Here is an 18,185-nt window from a genome sequence, read left to right as displayed (position 1 = left end):
GTCTCTCTGCCATGTCAAACTGTCTCAGCGAATGAGAGGGAATCCAGCACAAAGCGTTTATTAAAAAACATTTTCAGTAGTTATCGAACACCCACAGCTTTAGCTTCCAAGCCTGAAATCGCTCATCTTTGATGGATTTGGCCGCATAATGGTTGGGAAAATATGAGCAAGTTGTTAAATATGGACAGTTTACCACCAGAGCCAAATTTAAAATGCAGCCTGTGTGTTCAAAAGTAGACTATAAGCTTAAAAAGTTGTTCTACCGCTACCACCTGTATATTTATGTCAATAGTTATAATACACGACCAAATCTTTGCTTAGAGCAGGGCTCCAGTGTAGCTTTTTTTTTTCTATTATTTTTTCTATTTAAAGGAGCACAGTGGTCCCTAAATTGAAATTATTGGGGTGCACAACTTTAAATCAAGTTTAAGTAAATGTTTACATTTTCACTATATGCCTGATGAGCGGGCTGAAGTGGACAGAAAATAAAGAATAATTGTTAAAACAAATTAATAATTTTTTTTAAAAAAGGTGGGTCAAAATCTCACCATTTAGAATCATTCTGCAGGCCTGCCTTAACCTTTATATTAAAACCTTTTATTATATTCATGGTTAAGATGTTAGCTTTAGCATTTACCTTGTTCAACTTAAATACTTTAGCTTTAGTATTTATCTTCCTTGGCATAAAGAGCAGTTTTACATATATCTCGCTAAGACGTTACAATGTGGCCTTTACGTAGCATTATTATGCTAAATCCTTCGAAATCACACAAAAACTGGTATAGTAGAGTTAATATAAAAACAAGTTTTATTGTTCAAAAACATCTTACATGTTACACCACAAAAGGATCAGTAAGAAATGTTGTGAAAATTATGTACAGTTCAGAAAATATTTCAACAAATATAGTTCTATGGAATAGATTGATGGGAGAAAAGTTAGCATGTTCGTATCCAAAACTACATCAAAGAAGCTAAAAAAAAAAAATCCTCCCAATAATCGGAACTTTTTCATCCTTCCAACAATCTTAAAGTATCCCAGGTTGATGAAAAAAAAAATCACTTCATATACATATATAAACAAGTTTAATACTGTGCAATCTGCAACTGCTTAGCAATTCCTCAGGAACAGCAAACTGTCAGTTTCGCATGTGTCATGTGCTTGTATTCTACATTGTACAAATGTACAACCATTATATGAGTGGCACCTTGTTTCTGTATACAAATGACCAATGTGTGTGTATAGCCATGCAAGTCTATGTCCTCTGGAATGTACAAGCACGCGCTATAATCTTGTAACGATCCCTTGATAAATAGTATCATACATTTTGGGAGCCAGCTTCCCAACAATTTTCAGAACAATGACTGTATAATCAACATTTTGGCCACTCATGCGTCTATTTGGGCATTTTAACAACCTCGGGGATTTGTTTCCTGAACCCGTTCATTCCTCGTAGCAAACCTTAGACACCTCCCCAATCTACAGTGTCTATGGCAGGGGCTGGGAACCTACAGCTTGTGAGCCACATATATATAGAGCCTGTGAGAGGATTTCATCCAGCCCGCCATGTAATTCTAAAAATAAATCCTCAACGGAACATCCAACCAACAAATGCTAATAATATATAATAATAAACATTTGTTTGATCATGTTTTTTTCATAAATTTATTATGGCCCTCGGAGGACTATCTAAATTGGGGGGGGGAAAGGTTCCCCACCCCTGATTGATGGTAACAAGGAAAAGAAGCCTAACTCTCTTCATGTTAGGCACCTTTGGTACTCTTCTTCCAGATCTTCTTCTGGACTGTGTGGAGGTGTTACCACTTGCCAGGTATGGGTGTGCCGCATTCGTACCATCCCACGTAAGTCACATGCGACTTGCCGCCAATCTCACCGAAGCTCACCGGCTCTTGTCTCAGTGCTCTTAAGTAACCTGTGAGGGGGGGGAAATGGGATCACTTTGGAGAACAGTTTGTAGTTTACATACTGGAGAAATCCTAAAAGAAAATACAACATTTTGGAATATCATAAAGGAATGTTGGGGCATTTATGGGCTAGGGAGGACGGCACTAATCGGCACCCTGAGATCTTGACGAAAGTGATCCTTCAAAATAAATCTGTATAATACTCATAAATACCTGGCCTAGATGGTAACTGGTCAGCAAACAGCTGCGTCCCAGTCCGCCCGTCCAAGAAGGAGTCCACAAACTGGCAGTGGTCCTCGCCGTAACCTGATTGATCTCCGATGTTGTAGAACTTCCCTAAAGTGTAACAGATGTAAATTTGATTTCACAAAATATAGGCGCTGGCCCGAGTGAGCTCAAAAGAACTGAGGACTAATGAATTCAATACGAAAGTAAACATGGATGCAAGCAACATTGTGGAGTGACCTCTTGTTTGTCTGAATGATACTTGGTGTTAAAGAAAAACATCATCTTTAAGGCTGCTTAGGCAACTCATTTATAACTCGCAGTCAGACGGTAATTCGTCCATACTTACCGTTTAGCGAGTCACTGAGGTAGATCTTATATCGCAGGGAGTTGCACAGTTGGATGCCCACAAACTTTCGGTACCACGTCCTCTTCACATATTGCTTCCCGTTGCATTCAGAGTAGGCGTCCGTCTTGAATGGGAATTGCGTCCAGATGGCATCTTTTCCTGTTGAAAATTATTGTTTAAAAAAACCCACATTTATTATGAATTTAAAAGGAAAAAAACATACGATAGAAGATTATGATATTAAGAGAGAACAATATTTACCTGATACGTTTTCACTCACTCGTGGGTCCGCTGCATATAAAAGAGAAATTATCATTATCATTGTCATGTCTAACATGTCATTTGGCACAGTATGTTGGACTTTAAAAGACAAGAACCCATGTTTGAAAATGGATGTCACATGTCTCACATTAAGGTGAAAAAAGTACAGCGGTGTGAAAGTTTGCCACACTTAATTGTTTCCCATCATCAAACAAATTCAAATATTAATCAATTATGTCACAAGTAAACACAAAATGCAGTTTTCATTATTAAAGCGAAAAAAATTCAGAACCTAGATGCAACTGTGTAAAAAACAGATTACAGCGTCAACCTAACAACTAATTTGCTCGCACGCAGCATCAGCAACTGAAATCAAGCTTTTTCTATCTGCCAGTGAGTCTTGCACATTTCTGCGGAGAAATTTTGGACCACTCTTTTTTTGCAGAATTGCATGAATTCAGCAACACTTTTCTGGTTGAAAGCCGAATTCAAGGTCCACTATTCACAGCAAGTCATCCAGGTCCTGATGAAGCAAAGCAGCCCCAGATCATAACACTCCAGTGAACAGCTTTTGACTTTCCCTATGATGTTCTTTCTCTGAAATGCTGCGTTATATTTACCCCAGATGCAACGAGACGCTTACCATCAAAAAGTTGTTGTTTTTTTTCGGTACATAGAATATTCTTTCATGGTTTTGGGAATTTTTTTGATTTGCAAAAGTAAGATGAGCCGGGCTTTCCTTTTGGTCAGCAGTGGTTTTCGCCTTGGAACTTTGCCATGGATGCCATTTTTGCCCAGGCTCGTCCTCATTTTTGAATCCTGACCACTGACTTTAACTGAGGTGAGGGAGTGGAACACTCGAAAGGTGCTACAAGGAATCCAGCAGTTCTCAGTTCCATTGCGACCTCCTGGAGAAGTCATCGCTTTTACTCTCAAGTTCATTTCTGTGGGCTAGCCACTCCTGGAAGGTTCGCCATGCGTTGCATTCTTTCGCAATTTGTGGATAAGTACGGGAATCTTAAAACTTTAGGAATGGCTTTGTAACCCGTTCCAGATTGATCGAGGCCAATTACTGTTTTTCCTCATCCGATGTTGAATTTCTTTGGATCATGTGATTTCTTGATTGTAATAAGGACTTTAGAGTGGACCGTGAAAATTAATTGAAAATTGTAATTAAATTTCTGATTTAACAAATGGGGTCAAGTACTGTTTCACGCATGATCAGTTTAGCCTCGAATATTTTTTTTCCTCAATATATTACATCATTAGTAAACTGCATTTTATGTCTGATCTTTAAATTAGTTTCATGATCTTAAAAATCAAAGAGTGAAAACTATGCAAAAAAAAAAGTATTTTCCACTCCAAAACTCTTACGTCATAAGTAGAAAAGGTCTTGTATGAATATAATAATCATAAATGCACTTCACACAACATTTTAATTTGAGCCGATCCTCCCTTGCAGGCGTTTCACTTTTTACATGCTGTCTTGTACTAGACAACTTTAGATGAGAGATTTGATTATATAATTTTCACTTATTTGAAATTGATGCCTATTTGTTGATATTACACAACAACAGATGTCCAGCAATGACTTTATTTTTATTTCAGTGCAACTTGATAATGCCTGAGTTTACTGAATATTGTACAGTAGTAAGAAAGGATTTGGCATTTTGATCGACAGGAAAATCTTGCTTGCAATTATTATAATATTTTTTTTTATCTATATGTAATTGGGGAAAAATCTCTGCATGTTCTGAATGACGGCGTCCATGCTAGTTGCAGTCGATTTTTCCTCGTGTAATTTATCCTCAGTCGATTGCACACAACCAACCATCGTTTAATCATTATCGTGCCTATTCCTAATAGCGACACTCTCTCATCATTTATTTGAGCAGAAGTATATAAGAGATATATACAAAGTTTTTCAACATATGGTATTGGTTGAAACTTGCCTGACTCCGTGTTAAACGACACAGGCTCGCTGGACGGTCCTGTTCCCAGCTCATTCTTTGGTGTCACTTTGAACTCATAACTGAAACAAGACAGAAACAATCAATCCAGGGGAGAAACCGAACGTTCGGCACATTTTTCCCATCGAAATTCCCCCTTTTTCCCCGCCTTCCTGAAATTGTCGCAGTTTCAGAGCCAACGTGAGTCGCAGTGACTCACTCGCTGTAGTCGAACAGCTGATGGTTATTCCACGTGCTGAAGCTTAAGATATCCTGGCAAAAAGCGGCCCGAGGGATGCTTCTGGTGAACTCTTAAAACTCCAGATGCAAAGTGAAAAACCCTCCACCCACTCCACCCTTTCTGGTTTTTGTTTCCTTAGGGTTGTCGTTGCGTGCAGTAAAATAAAAATGGTACAAATGGATTGATTCCTGTTATTTTTTGGGTTCTCACTCTTTATAAACTTTGTGGTTTTCTGTGCATGATTCAACTCGTGTGGTGCGATGAGGTTGTGCTTGTTTATCTGCATTGGCAGCTTTGACACATACTTCGCTTAAGATAAAACTGCTGGAAAACGTGAGCTGTAATCCATCACGATGATGGATGAACGGGAGATTTCAGAAAAACAGGGGGGATTGAGATAGCAAAACACAGCAATTAAACCAGTAAATCCCTTTTAAAATGGCACGTGTGATAGTCCGAACAAAACGCTACTCAGATATCAATATTCCCAGAAGGTGCTAAAAGTTACATGTGGCATACATTCATATTCAATATTATTGTATTTGGAATTGTATTGTTTTCACAGATATTTTGTTTTGATTACTAGTGCAAGCCATGTTAAGATGGTAATAGTTTCATGTTATTGCTTATTTGTACATTAGTTGCAATGGCTACCTCTGACCACTAGAGGACAGCGTTCGCTGCTTGCGTGTGTGGCAAAAGGGGACCAGCGCATTCTAGAGCGAAGAAGAGCTACACGTAAGCTGGAAACAGCAGTACAGAGCGAACGTTGTTAATAAATGTTAATATTTTGCGTTTCAGGTAAAATAATCGAGATCAAATACCATATATTGATGTGTGAATGTGTTTATTGGTAGTAAGTGTGATCGATTGAAATTAAGTGTTTACTGACGTTTTTCGTTCGAGATGTAACTTTGTAATTGAAGTAGTCGAACAGGTTGCCGTTGAAATAGCGAGAGAGCGTCGTGTACAATGCTGTGAAGTATGTTTGTATTGAGTACATGTGTAAGTTTGAGGCATTGTGTATATGACACAGATGTGAAGTATTTTTGCATTGTGTGCATGTGTAAGTTTATTGATCGAAATATTGGTTAAATAATTTCTATTAGTAGCGCATTCTAGAGCGAAGAAGAGCTACACGGAAGATGGAAACAGCAGTACAGAGCGAACGTTGTTAATAAATGTTAATATTTAGTGTTTCAGCAACCCAAAAATAAAACCCTTCAAAAATGAAATGTGTAGCGACAGATTGATAAGGACAAGTCTTTCTGCACCCCGCTACATACACAACTGTAACGTGCAAAGTAACAAAAGGTCATCATGACGTGCGAACATCGCACAAATGACTTTGATCACTTGACGCTTGTGTAGCTCCCTGTTAGCTCCTTCATGATGACTACCTCGCATGTCAAAGTCCAGTCCTGGAGGGCCGCTTTCTTGCAATCTTTGATTCAAATGAGCAGGATTCTTATCAGGCGCCTTCAGAGCTTGCTGATGAGCTGATCATTTCAATCAGGTGTGTTGTAGCCGGGAAAGCATGCAGGAAAGCGGCCCTCCAGGACTGGAGTTTGACACCAATGTTGTCCAAATGTGAACGTTAACGTCACTTTTCTTCTAAACTGCAGTTTCTCCCTTTTATTTCTGACTGTGCATCGTTTTATTCATTTATTATTCACCCTGCTACAAAAGTATGCGTTCATCCTGTAACAGGTACCAGTACTCGTCTTTCAATGTTTTTTTTATTTGTTCCTGCTTTGTTTGGCAAGATATAGTGTATGATAGACTGCTTGATACTCTATTGACAAAAGATGCTTTCATCTAAGGTGGCAGCTTCTCACGGAGTTTGAAATTGCCTCCAGTCGTCCATCAATTTGTGGTCCTCTATTTATTATTCCCAAATTCTGCGAGTTATAGTAGCAAGCAGCATATAAAGTTGTATTTGCAGTATTTTTATGTACCGGTACTCGGATTTCAATGTACAGTACTTGCCATCTTAAATGAAGAACCTGCTTGAAGGATCAAAATCTATAAAATAAATTATGAAAAAAAACTATTCATGCAGACAGCCATATCAAAGGGTGCTTAGATTGCCTATTTATATATTTTTCAAGCTAATTTTTTATCATTTTCGTTTCAAAGCCTTTGGTGTGTGTTTCTTCCAGAGTTCAGTAAAGCATTGCAGCAACACAGATAGCAAAACCAAAGAAACTTATTTCCACAACACGTACACCAAAGTGGAATTTTAGAACTACAATTGAAAGTGGAAAATACACTCGTTGACTTTTTTTTTTTTTTTTTTTTTGCTCTGGTTGCATATTTGTGCCAAACGAACAATTTGACGTGAGTTGAGGAGCTTCATTTAGACAAATGTAATCCTTCGCCACCCTCTTGTGGCATATATAGGCAATTACAAACACTTTATTTGGGGTGGTGGGGGCAATCAAATAGTCACAGATTTTCATTATTAGGGCTCTGTCTCAAACTCCTGCACCACGTTAAGCATGCAAGGTGACAAAACTAGTTATGTTCTCCTTCCATTTCGTGACACATGGCAAATCAAGCGCTAATTGCCAGCTTGCTACGTTTGACGAATCTAAATGAGCTTGAGGCAGTCACCTACCTGCTTTCTGGTTTTAAATTCTCCACTGCCGTGTGTGTTTGGTTTGTTGTCGTCAAAATGGACACTTTCTCTCCATTGGGTCCTTTTGCTGTTGATACCACCTCATACTCTGATAAAGAGAGAGATGGCCATTTCAATAAAAAAAAAAGTGTTTTACATGAGAAACTACGCATCTGTCATAAAGTACTATGTGCACCTCTGGTTTCGTTATCGGATTTTTGCCAGTCGAGGATGACGAAAGATGGACACCCTTCGACAGTGACCACGGTGAGGTTGGAGGGAGGATTTCGTGGCGCGGCCGTCACATTCTGATCGCTGCTGTCCTCGTCTGGGAAGTAAGTCAAGGAGGATGTGATGGAGCACGGCTCGTCTGGCTTCTTATCCGTCTTGTAGATGACGTGAGGAGCTGTGGACACGTCCAGTTGAATCATAATCATGAATGACACATTTGTGGTTATGAATTGCTTTCCCCGGTCCAAATTACGAGTTTAGTTCATAAACATGGTTGTTTTCCCACAGCTTTGGTTTATTTCAACACTCTCGATCATTATTATCAAAGTGAGATCATTTTCTTATTGGTTGCAATGTAAGCAGAAAAAAGGTTACATCAAGAGTTGTTTTCTACGCACATTTATTGAAATTTGATAATATGGAAATGTGTATCACATATGTCTCGGGGATGGAGATGGTTTGCTTTCCGCAACCATTGAATTGTCTTAATCCATTTGGATTATTGTTGATGGTTCGTTTTTATCGGTTGATTTGATATCATTGATATCAACAAGTTGTTGACAACTGGTTGGTTCTTATTGACTGACACTCTATTTGTATCCGTGCTAGGTCAGTTTGTATTGGTTGGCATATTGTGGTTTAGGGGTCGTTTCTATTATTTTACAGTTGGTTTGTACCGGTTGATTGGTTGTTTGATAAGTTGTTTTCAAGCATTTGTATCAAGTTGACTGGTTGATTTGGATTGGTTGATGGGCTATTTCTATTGGTTGTACGTGCCAATTGGTTACTATGGTTGGTAGCATGGCCAGTTGTTGGACGATTGGTTTATATTGGTTGATGCTTGGAAATTGGTCTCCGTAGTTGGCTGATCTTGATTGGATGATGGTTGGTTTGTATCGATCTATGGTTGGTATGTGTCCATAGGCAGTTGGTTGATGATTAGTTTGCACCAATTAACTGACTTGTTCGGTCCATACCAGATTTCCATATGTTTTTGTTTTTATCTGACCAAACAAATAGCATGGGGGTAAAATGAAGTATGATTAAAACGTCCCAAGGAGATTTTGTAGTCTTACCCACATAGCGCTTCTTGCCCATAATGTCCACATCGGATGCAGGCAGGGGCCTAAATATGGACGAATTTTCATTGATTTCAAAGCGGCTGCCTGTAAAAAAAAAAAAAAAAAAAGAAGTAGATAAGTTAGTTTGGTGTGCTGACAGCCCTTGGCAGGACGCTCTGTCAGCATTTTTCACAGTTCTGGCCCAGATCTGCGTCCAGTCTGCCCAACACCTGCTTGAGCGTTTACGACAACTTTGAATCACACATGTTCTCTTATTTTCATCTCAGATTGCAAGATCCTCATCCATGGATGCATTGCTTTATATGGAATGCTCGATAAGTGTAGAAAAATGGACAAGGAAATGAAAACCAAAATACATTGAACGTCTACAGTCAATTTCAAGAAAGTTCTAGATTAATTTTCAAGTGTTTCCAGCAAGTAACAGCTGTGATAAATTGCATCTAAAAAAAAAAATCAAAATACTCAAAAGGAACTAAGATAAGATTCTGATCTTTTATTGCTCTCCAGACGGGGATTTATGGTCCTTTATGACTTTAATAGTAACCCTTGGGCCACAAAAGAATCAAGTTGTGTTGTTTAACCAAATTTGGAAATGCAAGCGTTTTTGTTTTTGGGGCTGACATGTTGTCGTTTGCATTCTGCCGTAAACTGTAATTATTTTTGGTGGCATGTAAGCAAATTTGTGAAATTTGAAGAAATTATGGTAAACAACAATTCAACCCTTGAAGCGTAATGTCCACTTTTTGCAGCAACATCAGAGGTATGGAACTACAACCACACGTCTAACATCGTAGCTGTGGTCTTGAGCCAACAAAAAGAAAATATTGGGAGCTTTTTCTCAGTTTTCTCAATATATTCACGACCAGCCGAGTAAAAAAAAAAATGGATCTTTGACGTCTTTAGCCGTCAATGGCAATAAAGTTAAGTGCAATTGTGCTCCATAAAAGCACAATATAAGAACTCTAATAATTTCTTGTTCGGTGTTTTGGTAACATTATTGAGATCTTGTGTATTTATAAAACTGTATACAATTTGTGTACATAATGTGTTTCGTATACAATACATGATTGCAAATGAAATCGGTTGAATTTCCTACTGTTTAATGATGGGATAGTGGTGGTTGTCTGCTGCCGGCGCTCCTGCTTAGGTTTGGCTGTGACGAGAGGGAAAGGCTTCAGGATGGACTCCTTGTCCCCCTGTTTGAGGTCCATGGGTTTATCTGAGGCAAGAGAGGAGGAGGCGGTCAGTTCATCATGTGACCAACACACAGTTGTGTTCCATCTGCTTTGGTCATCCTCGCAGAGCAGCTCTGTGTCACGTTTTATTTTTTACATCAGAAATCCCATGTTGAGCTTTTTTTTTTTCTTCTTTTCTAAGATGATAATGTCGGCCACTACAGTATTTGGTGCTTTGATTGTTCCAGACGCTTGCATTCTATCTGACTTTATTGGAAGACAACAACAAAAACGATACAGCCGGGGATTATTCCGATAGGGCTCATTATTTTGTTTGTGGGATGTGTTGTGATTTTCATTGGAAGCTCATCTTTTGTGTTGTGGTCACTTATAACTCGAACAAGATTAACATCTGAAATAAATTGCGGTGGGAAGGAGGCAAGAATACAAGAATCAAGCATTGCAGTGTGACTAGGGGAAATGTGGAGCGATATTAATCCATGTTCGCTTACTCAACAAAAGAAATTTTGCATCCTATAGTCAATCCTCTCTCGAAGCCGAACAAAAAGGAAGATTTTGAAGTGAAATGATTTGATGCGCTCACGTTTTTCTAAACGAAACACATTTCTTCTAAATCAGAACAGAAAGTCACAGAGCAAACAAGTCTAGGAAGTAACTTGAAAAGAATCTTAGGTTGGATAGCATATCGCGTTTGTAATTGTTGTCCTCACCATGGTCATTAGGCATTCCCACCAGATTGGGTCTCTTGTTGACGGGAACAGATTGGCGTAGAACTGCAGGGATTGATGGGAAACATGACATACGTTACAGAATTACAATGGCACATTCGTAAAGAGCAACAGGTGGTCTGCGCTGTCGGAGAAGAGATTCAAAACTGGAAATAAAATGGTGATGATTAACAAGCTCGCATTTATGGATGGATAGGTAGTGGTAGTGGCGAGCTGTCAACAAAAATTAATTCACACACAAAAGCAACATTTAGAGCTTGGGATGGGCATAATAATCGATTAATCAACAACAACACAAATTTGCTGCAGTGCGGTGCTGCGTATTCAATCAGTTTGCAAGCTGAAGAACGAACTGACATCGGCTGCATGATTTTGTAACAGTAACGGTGAACCTGGCATCAAATCAGAATAATTTTGCCTTTCATAATCAATTTTTTGCAACAATTAATCGATTACGAGTGTTAATGTCATCAAATGCCCACCCCGATCATTGCAAATACATGTACAAGCCAGTGCTGCCACATTCTACGACAAATAAAAACATCAATCAGACCTGATAATTGTTTTACTGAGCTGTGAAAGGGGAAGCTACTTTGTTTTTAATGACTGACTCATTTCTATTTAAGAAATATTTGAACTGATCCTTATTTTCCACAGATATCTACAAGTTCCAATAGTCCTCGCCAATGAGTTTCAGCCGTAGATTGATCCAATGAGGGACTTTTGCTGGAAATGCAAGCAGAAGTGAGCAAATGCGATGAGGAGGCCTGTAATGGAAACAGCTTTGCAACAAACTGATTTATTTTTGTGATGCGTTAAAGCACATCGCACTACATCATTTAAGAGGAGACACTGCCGGCTTAAGACTTTTCCTTAATTGGATTTCGGCTCAGCTAGACTGCATTTCACACTGCACTCTGTTGGTCATTTTTCATTTTCTTATCACAGAAATAAGTCAATGTTTATTCTCGCAACATTATGCAATTGTCTCCAGCGGCTTCAAGACATTTTATTTTTGGGATCATTTCCGACCCTGCAATCAATGACCTCGGGCCGAAACTCCCTGGAGGAGTCGGCAGGACAAACGCTGATGATTCTCGTGATTTGCAATGCGATTAACCACCGTGTGACAGACAGCTAATCGCAAACGTGTGCCAATATGTGAAATTCTGTATGTCCATGTGGTAATCAATCATACTGGATGAGATTATGCGAGGCTGGCAATCGCAAATAGATGATCTCATGCTTAATTGGGCGAAGGTGCAGTGATGTATAGCATGTGTTGTCAACCGAACATATGTCTTGTATCACTGCTGTTTTGTTTAGCAGCAATTACATAACTGCTGTCCTTGGGTGCAGCGGACCCTCAGAAGTTAAATTTTTAAATGAACTTAAAAGACGGAAAAATATATGCATCTAAACGCATCTGCCGTCAAGCGTCAACTTCAGTTCAGCGATTATCCATGGGACAGAAGCGACACAATGACATAGCTCAAGTTACCTATCTACATTATTTGTCAAAGGGACCTAATTTAATCTTATCATTGAAAAAATGTTCAGTAATAATTTATTTGTTTTGTCCTTGGATATTTTGTTGAGGTTCCCTCCCCGGGAAGTCTTCTGAGTGTTCTGAAATCATTCAAATTTACAGAGACAACACACGCCAGCCGTGACTGAAGGAAATGAGGAGTGAGTGCATTAATACGTGCGTTCCAGATGTGGTTTGACCATCAGGAACATTAAAGAAACATGAAATTCCCTTAATGTTCAAATTTCTATGGCAACTTGATGAGGCGGCAAACTGGCTTCGCTCTCCCATCATCTTTTTCGTGTTTTTCCTCATTCGGGTCACGGGTGAAATGGAAGCTATCCCATCTGATTGACTAAAACTGTGAACTGATTCTGTTACAAGGCATATTGAACAAATAAAATAGCCACAAGCAGGGTGAAGCATTAGTGGACTGTGACAAAAAGCACATGATGATGATGATGATTGATTATTATGATGTGCACACACTGGGACATACTGTAACAGTGCCTCATGGGTTAGTGCGGATGGAACGCTGAAAGGAAATTTTTCATGTCAGTCTTTACCAGGTTTCTCTTTGGGCCATGCTCCAGGTTTAGGGAGAGCATTGCTCCTATGATGCGCTGTTGGAGGGAGAAGAAGGTCGGTTATGAAGTGCTTGGTGTCCCTGCTTTTGGCAGAGTCCAGGCAGGGAAAACAAAGCTGAAGATGTGTGCCTTTGACCTAATTTTTAGAGAGGAGCTGGATTGCTGGCATGACTTTTTGACATTAATCTTACATGTTGGCCTTCATCATTCTCCATTCTCTAAGTCTGTTGAGGTGTCTGTGGGTATGTTTAGGAAAGGATGATACAAACAGAGGAAAAAGAGACCGGCGAAACGGTTTTGACCGTGCTTGGTTTGGCATGCTAGGTGTAAAATGTTGCGTGTCCTTGCCAGCGCTGTAGCCAGACATCCCACATGGCCCAGCGAATAGGGACTGTAAATCATATCAAGCCACAAATGCAGCTCATGGCTGAGGTGTGAAGTACACTACACGAGAGCACACATGTGGTCGGACAAAGGGAGTTTCGGGACTGCCTTGGACGGACGCAAGAGCACAAGCTGGTGCAAGAAAGTTAGAAAGGCACAAGCTTTTCAACGTACGCATGACATATTCTGTGCTAAACCAGGAGCCATCTGCTGTCATCTGTAAATGCAGAGCTGCAGATAAAGTTGGATAAGAGGAGAAAGGGAGATTCAAAGTAGAGGAAGAGAGTTCTCCATTACCCCCGGAGGTCCTGGAGCTGTGGGAGGAGGTGGAGAATGATCTGACACCATTGCGAGGGAAATGAGGAGGAGGCCGGATGCGTGAAAATGTTGTGTTTCTTCCTGCCGGAATAGTTGAGGAGCTAGTAGGGGAGCGAGGGGCCTCTGCCCTCCGGTTCGTGGTACCTAGATAAGAAGAGAGGCATTCGGGAAAGTTAGCGATCGTCCGCTTGCGAGTTTGACTAGCTCTACCTGAGTGGAACAAATGACGATGCACATCGGTGAAAGGAATGTAGACGGGAGACCAAGGAATGAAATGACAGAGACACATGAATGGCACACGGCGTTGCTTGTGAGTGGGTGGGGGTTAGGTGGGTCTGCTGGGCCGCGATTGACAGCACACATGGTCACAGGGACGATGATGTGGGTGTGAGGATGGAGATGGAGATGGGGAAGCAGTTTTTTGAGTTGCAACTGGGTGTCATACAGTTTGGATGAAAAGCGGTGATGGTAATGCGACCAACTTGTCATGGTGTTTACCAAGATTGTAACTATCAGGCTTCTCTGCAGCCGGGGCTGGGATTGGCAGAGGCTTTCCCTTCTCCGGTGGACTAGGAGCTGCATGGGAGAAAACTCATGTATATTCTAAAGGGCATTTGTTGTAATTTTGACATTGAACATTATCTGTCTTTACATATGAGGTGTGGAAAGTAGGTTTTTACCAGTGGGAACTGCCTGCAATGGAGGGACCTCAATGGGGCCAGAGTGACTCGTGCCGCGCGGCTGAATCTCAATTCCAGGTTGCGGCTCTGCTTGGGACTTTGGTGCAGGATTTACCTTGGTTTGGGATTCAGATTGGGGCAGATTTTGTGCAGTTGATGGGGATTGGGAAGCATGTTTCCTTTGGGGGAGAGAGTCTGACGAAGAATGGGGCCAGGGCTGTGGCTGGGCCTGTGGCTGGGTCCTACCTAAAGTTTGTGGTTGGTTACCAAGTCTCGTGATGGGTTGGTTTTGAAGCTTGGCTGGCTGATCTGGCTGTGGATTTTTTTGGGAGTGTGTTTCTGGCCGGGCCGTTCTCTTCAATTGAGATTGTGTCATGGAGGTTAAAGTACTAGTTCTTGATTGAGAAGTTGATTGAACTTTAAATTGGTTCTTGGTGCTGGACCAAGGCTTGGGAGAGTTTTTTTGTTTAGTGGTGGGTTGATATGTTGTCCCAAAATGGATAATTGATTCAGATTGTGTTTTGATTTGTGGCTCAGTTGAAGATTGGGGTGGTTGTTGAGGTAGGACGTGAGGCATTGTTTGAATTTGTTGTCTCTGAGGTTTATATTGCTTTGTTGGTTGAGATGTTTTTGGATGTGTCTCAAATGCATTTGCTTGCTCATGTGTGTCTTCCAAATGCTTTGCTGTTAATTGTGTTGGGTGTACGAGCTGTGTTATTGGATGATGTCGTGGTTCAGGCTGACTCGTGGTTTGCGGCAGTGATAAAGGCTGAGGCTTTGTCTGAGTTTCGGATTTTCTCGGCGTCTTCGGTGTTGACCTGATTTCTGACTGAGGTTGTGCTTGGGGTGTAGGTTGAGATGTTTGAAGATAATGTTTTGGAATAGGGTTATCTGTTATGGTGTGCAGATCCAGATCTGAATATGGTTCATGCTGGGGAACAGACTGTAATCCTAATTGATGTTGATGAGAATGCGGTTTTGGTTGAGAACCTGTTTGGGGTGTTTGTGGTCTGGGCTTGGATTGTGTTGGTGGTTGGTGGAGATTTAATGGATATGGGGCATGATTTTGGGATATTCCACCATTTTGCTTGTGGACTGGTACGGAAGCTGCTTGATCTGAAATCTGAAGTGGAAGTTGGAGATTGGAAACTAAGGGGACCTTGTGGAAAGGAGAAATGACAGATTTGGAGAGGCCTCCTCCTGGGCGGCGTGAGAGAGAGAGAAAATATTTCCTGTAAAATACTGTTTGATTCAAATGACAGACAAAAGAAAGCAGTGACTGAGCTGACTACAGAAAACATCTGAGGTTCAGACAAGGACCTGAAATTGTTCATTATGATGCTTGGCTTAGTGTTAAGTTCCACATTATCTTTTTACTTGACTCAGGTTTCAATGAGTCATTCAGCCTTAAAACTATCCATGTCCCTCGCCAGGGTTTCTATGGTATGACTCCAAAGACTGTCGCACTATGACACTAGGATTGAAGGTTTTATACGGTGTTGATTAATTGCTTGCCTTATGGGCAATGAGAATCGGTTCGACTGCCGTTGAAAGGGAATTGGAGAGAAAGTTTAAAATCTGCACAGGCAAAGCCGATAGTGTAATTCTAAGACTAGAAAATATATGGACTGAAATTCCATTGTTGGTTGTCAATTTGTTGTTAACAGTTTGGTTTCAATTGGGTCAGCCAAACACACTGCTCCCTGATTAAAAATAACAATAATAAATTCAAAACATTAGGGCCTAAAATCCATCATTAAAAATGGCTCCAAGAGCTATGTTGTGCCAAGACTACCTAACTTTAGCATTGTTAAAGAGCTGACATCGCACATTTAGGGGGGGGCTAAGCATTCAACACTTCTTAGTCAACACTGTCTGCCTCTTAATTAGAATACGTCCATTGTTTACGTCCGTAACAAACTTGAATCACTATTTACCAATTGGCTGTTTGGTAGTCACGGGTGCTGCAGGTCCAGAGGTAGACAGATGTTCCTGTCTAGTCGTTGTGGTGGGAGCTGACAAATATAGCACACATTAGAGCATATGAAAGACGTGTAGAAAGCCGACTAAATGTTGCATCAATCCTTAAGTGATAGAGAGGCAAAGTTCTTCAGTAGTTTGTTTTTCGGACCATTACGAAATGTCTGAGTTAAAGCTCAGAAGAATTACCAAGAGTTGTCTTTGGGGTTATGTGGCGGGAGATGGGGAGTCTGCCCTGTGTCCTATTGTGAAGAACTAACAAAGAGTAAAGAAAGTGTGGTTAGATTTTAAAGTCGGCACAATGGTCATCGCAGTCCTGCGAAAGAAACTGCAAAGTCAAAGCATTTCTTCAGTGCAAGTACTGTGCGTGATGACAGTTTTCCCTGAGGATTATTACGGTTTACCACTTCACAGTCATGCTTTCCTCTTTCTTTATTGATACAGTAGAGAGCCAAAAGCACTTTACATGCCAATGTTCCTTAGATCTTAGAGACAATATGATTTTTTTTTTCAGGCACTCTAAAACACGATTCAGTTCTTCTGGAAACAAACTTCGTGTGAGGTAGTCTGGGCTGAGCAGAGGCTGCGTATACAAATTCTTTGAGTTTATCAGGCATTGAGAAAAATAACTAATATGCATAGTTGTACTTCCAAGAAGCGATATACAGAAATCTGAGATGCATTTGGGATTAATTTGTACATTTCCTTCAGTCATCTGTCTTGCAGTGTTTCTTAGAAAAGCAGAAATAATGTGTGGGCCAACAATGTTTTCGACATTTGTTTCATTCTCTGCTTCATTTCAAATCGTTTTCATGTTGTCTAGGGTCAAGTGACATCAAGGCTGTGGCAAATATCAGCCAAATTGCATGTTTTGTGAGTGTAAACAGATCACGGAATGGTGGAGAGCTTTAATGCGTCATAACATGCCGTTTCGCATCAAGTTATGTAAGTCCGTGATTGGAGTGAATTGTATCAGAATTGGAATTAATCGGACAGTGTCAAATCGTAAATTGTAAGTAGCTTTATATGTTTCGTGAATGTATCGTACCAAGACAGTACACTGGCCTGAATGATTAACATTCCTCATACAGTATTGACTATTTCACTGAGATTTGGCTCAGTCTTGTACAAAAACAGCTTTCCGAGAACTGGAATCTGCAATAAATCAAAGTTTTAATCAACTTTTGTCAGTCTGTAAAACAAAGATTTTTCCAGTGCTTGGACTCAAAGTTCATAGAATGGAGAAAGTTATTTGTTTTACATAAATGCAGAATGCAGCTTCTAATGTAGTACGAATTAGAACAGTTTTTACCGTGAAATGCGGTCTTTGATTAACTTACCATGGCGAGGAGCAAAGGGGACGTGAGGACCTTTTGCTAAGGGTTTCTAGTGGGTCAAAAAAAGAGAGAAAGTTTTGATTAATAACATAGTTGCAATGATCACAACGAATAAATTGAAAACTACTGCAGCAGAATTTGGTTGCTCTTGCATTTAATATCTCCTCCTGGCATGGATGGCTCTAAATTGGAATAAGTGTCCCGAGCACACTACAGACGGACTTGGCTTGCCGCGCCCTGGCTGTACTCATGCCGTTTCCATTCGGCAGCTGTAATGGAAATTAATGAGGCAAACAACTCTGAGAATAGCAAACACGTACAAAAAATGTACAACATGCTCTCCAGGGCGTGTTTATTCTTCCGAACGCACAGCCTTTTTAAGAAAATGTGAATTGTGAGCCGAGCTGTTCGTTTTCATTCGCTTCAACTGCTCCTTTAGCATAGCATATGTTGAAGAATTGATACAATAAACGCCTCATGTGATAAATGAGTTTATTCTTTGATCACGTTTTTAGAGGAAAAAGCTTCATACCGCAGGACTGATGGGACGTTTGAAGATTTTCCTG

The 18,185-nt window shown here is 40.3% G+C and overlaps 1 protein-coding gene across 4 annotated transcripts in view; it reads right to left on the bottom strand.

Moving 5' to 3' along the window:
- Positions 1–785: 785 nt before the first annotated feature.
- The window catches only part of abi3bpa (ABI family member 3 binding protein a), a 27,538-nt gene continuing 10,138 nt past the window's right edge, over positions 786–18,185 (bottom strand). The window contains exons 6-23 of one of the 4 annotated variants that reach the window (XM_088315411.1): positions 18,152–18,185; positions 17,623–17,668; positions 16,472–16,537; positions 16,240–16,317; positions 14,303–15,502; positions 14,121–14,198; positions 13,602–13,766; positions 12,900–12,956; positions 10,788–10,850; positions 9,978–10,100; positions 8,876–8,965; positions 7,765–7,974; positions 7,569–7,677; positions 4,711–4,790; positions 2,759–2,788; positions 2,498–2,656; positions 2,137–2,259; positions 786–1,931 (exon numbers count right to left, since the gene is read on the bottom strand). The exon at positions 18,152–18,185 is cut by the window's right edge and continues 10 nt beyond it. In XM_088315411.1, coding sequence (XP_088171537.1) covers positions 1,816–1,931; positions 2,137–2,259; positions 2,498–2,656; positions 2,759–2,788; positions 4,711–4,790; positions 7,569–7,677; positions 7,765–7,974; positions 8,876–8,965; positions 9,978–10,100; positions 10,788–10,850; positions 12,900–12,956; positions 13,602–13,766; positions 14,121–14,198; positions 14,303–15,502; positions 16,240–16,317; positions 16,472–16,537; positions 17,623–17,668; positions 18,152–18,185 — 2,827 coding nt within the window. In that variant the 3' untranslated portion in view covers positions 786–1,815. The remainder of the gene's footprint in view (positions 1,932–2,136; positions 2,260–2,497; positions 2,657–2,758; positions 2,789–4,710; positions 4,791–7,568; positions 7,678–7,764; positions 7,975–8,875; positions 8,966–9,977; positions 10,101–10,787; positions 10,851–12,899; positions 12,957–13,601; positions 13,767–14,120; positions 14,199–14,302; positions 15,503–16,239; positions 16,318–16,471; positions 16,538–17,622; positions 17,669–18,151) is intronic. The other 3 variants (XM_088315412.1, XM_088315413.1, XM_088315414.1) reach the window with 3 other exon arrangements.

The sequence above is a fragment of the Idiotropiscis lumnitzeri genome, chromosome 14, assembly GCF_059441095.1.
Source record: "Idiotropiscis lumnitzeri isolate Australia: NSW breed Sydney's pygmy pipehorse chromosome 14, RoL_Ilum_1.0, whole genome shotgun sequence".
NCBI classification, from domain to species: domain Eukaryota; kingdom Metazoa; phylum Chordata; class Actinopteri; order Syngnathiformes; family Syngnathidae; genus Idiotropiscis; species Idiotropiscis lumnitzeri.
Note: the sequence above shows the minus strand (reverse complement) of the source record. Positions and strands in the feature narration are given on the sequence as shown.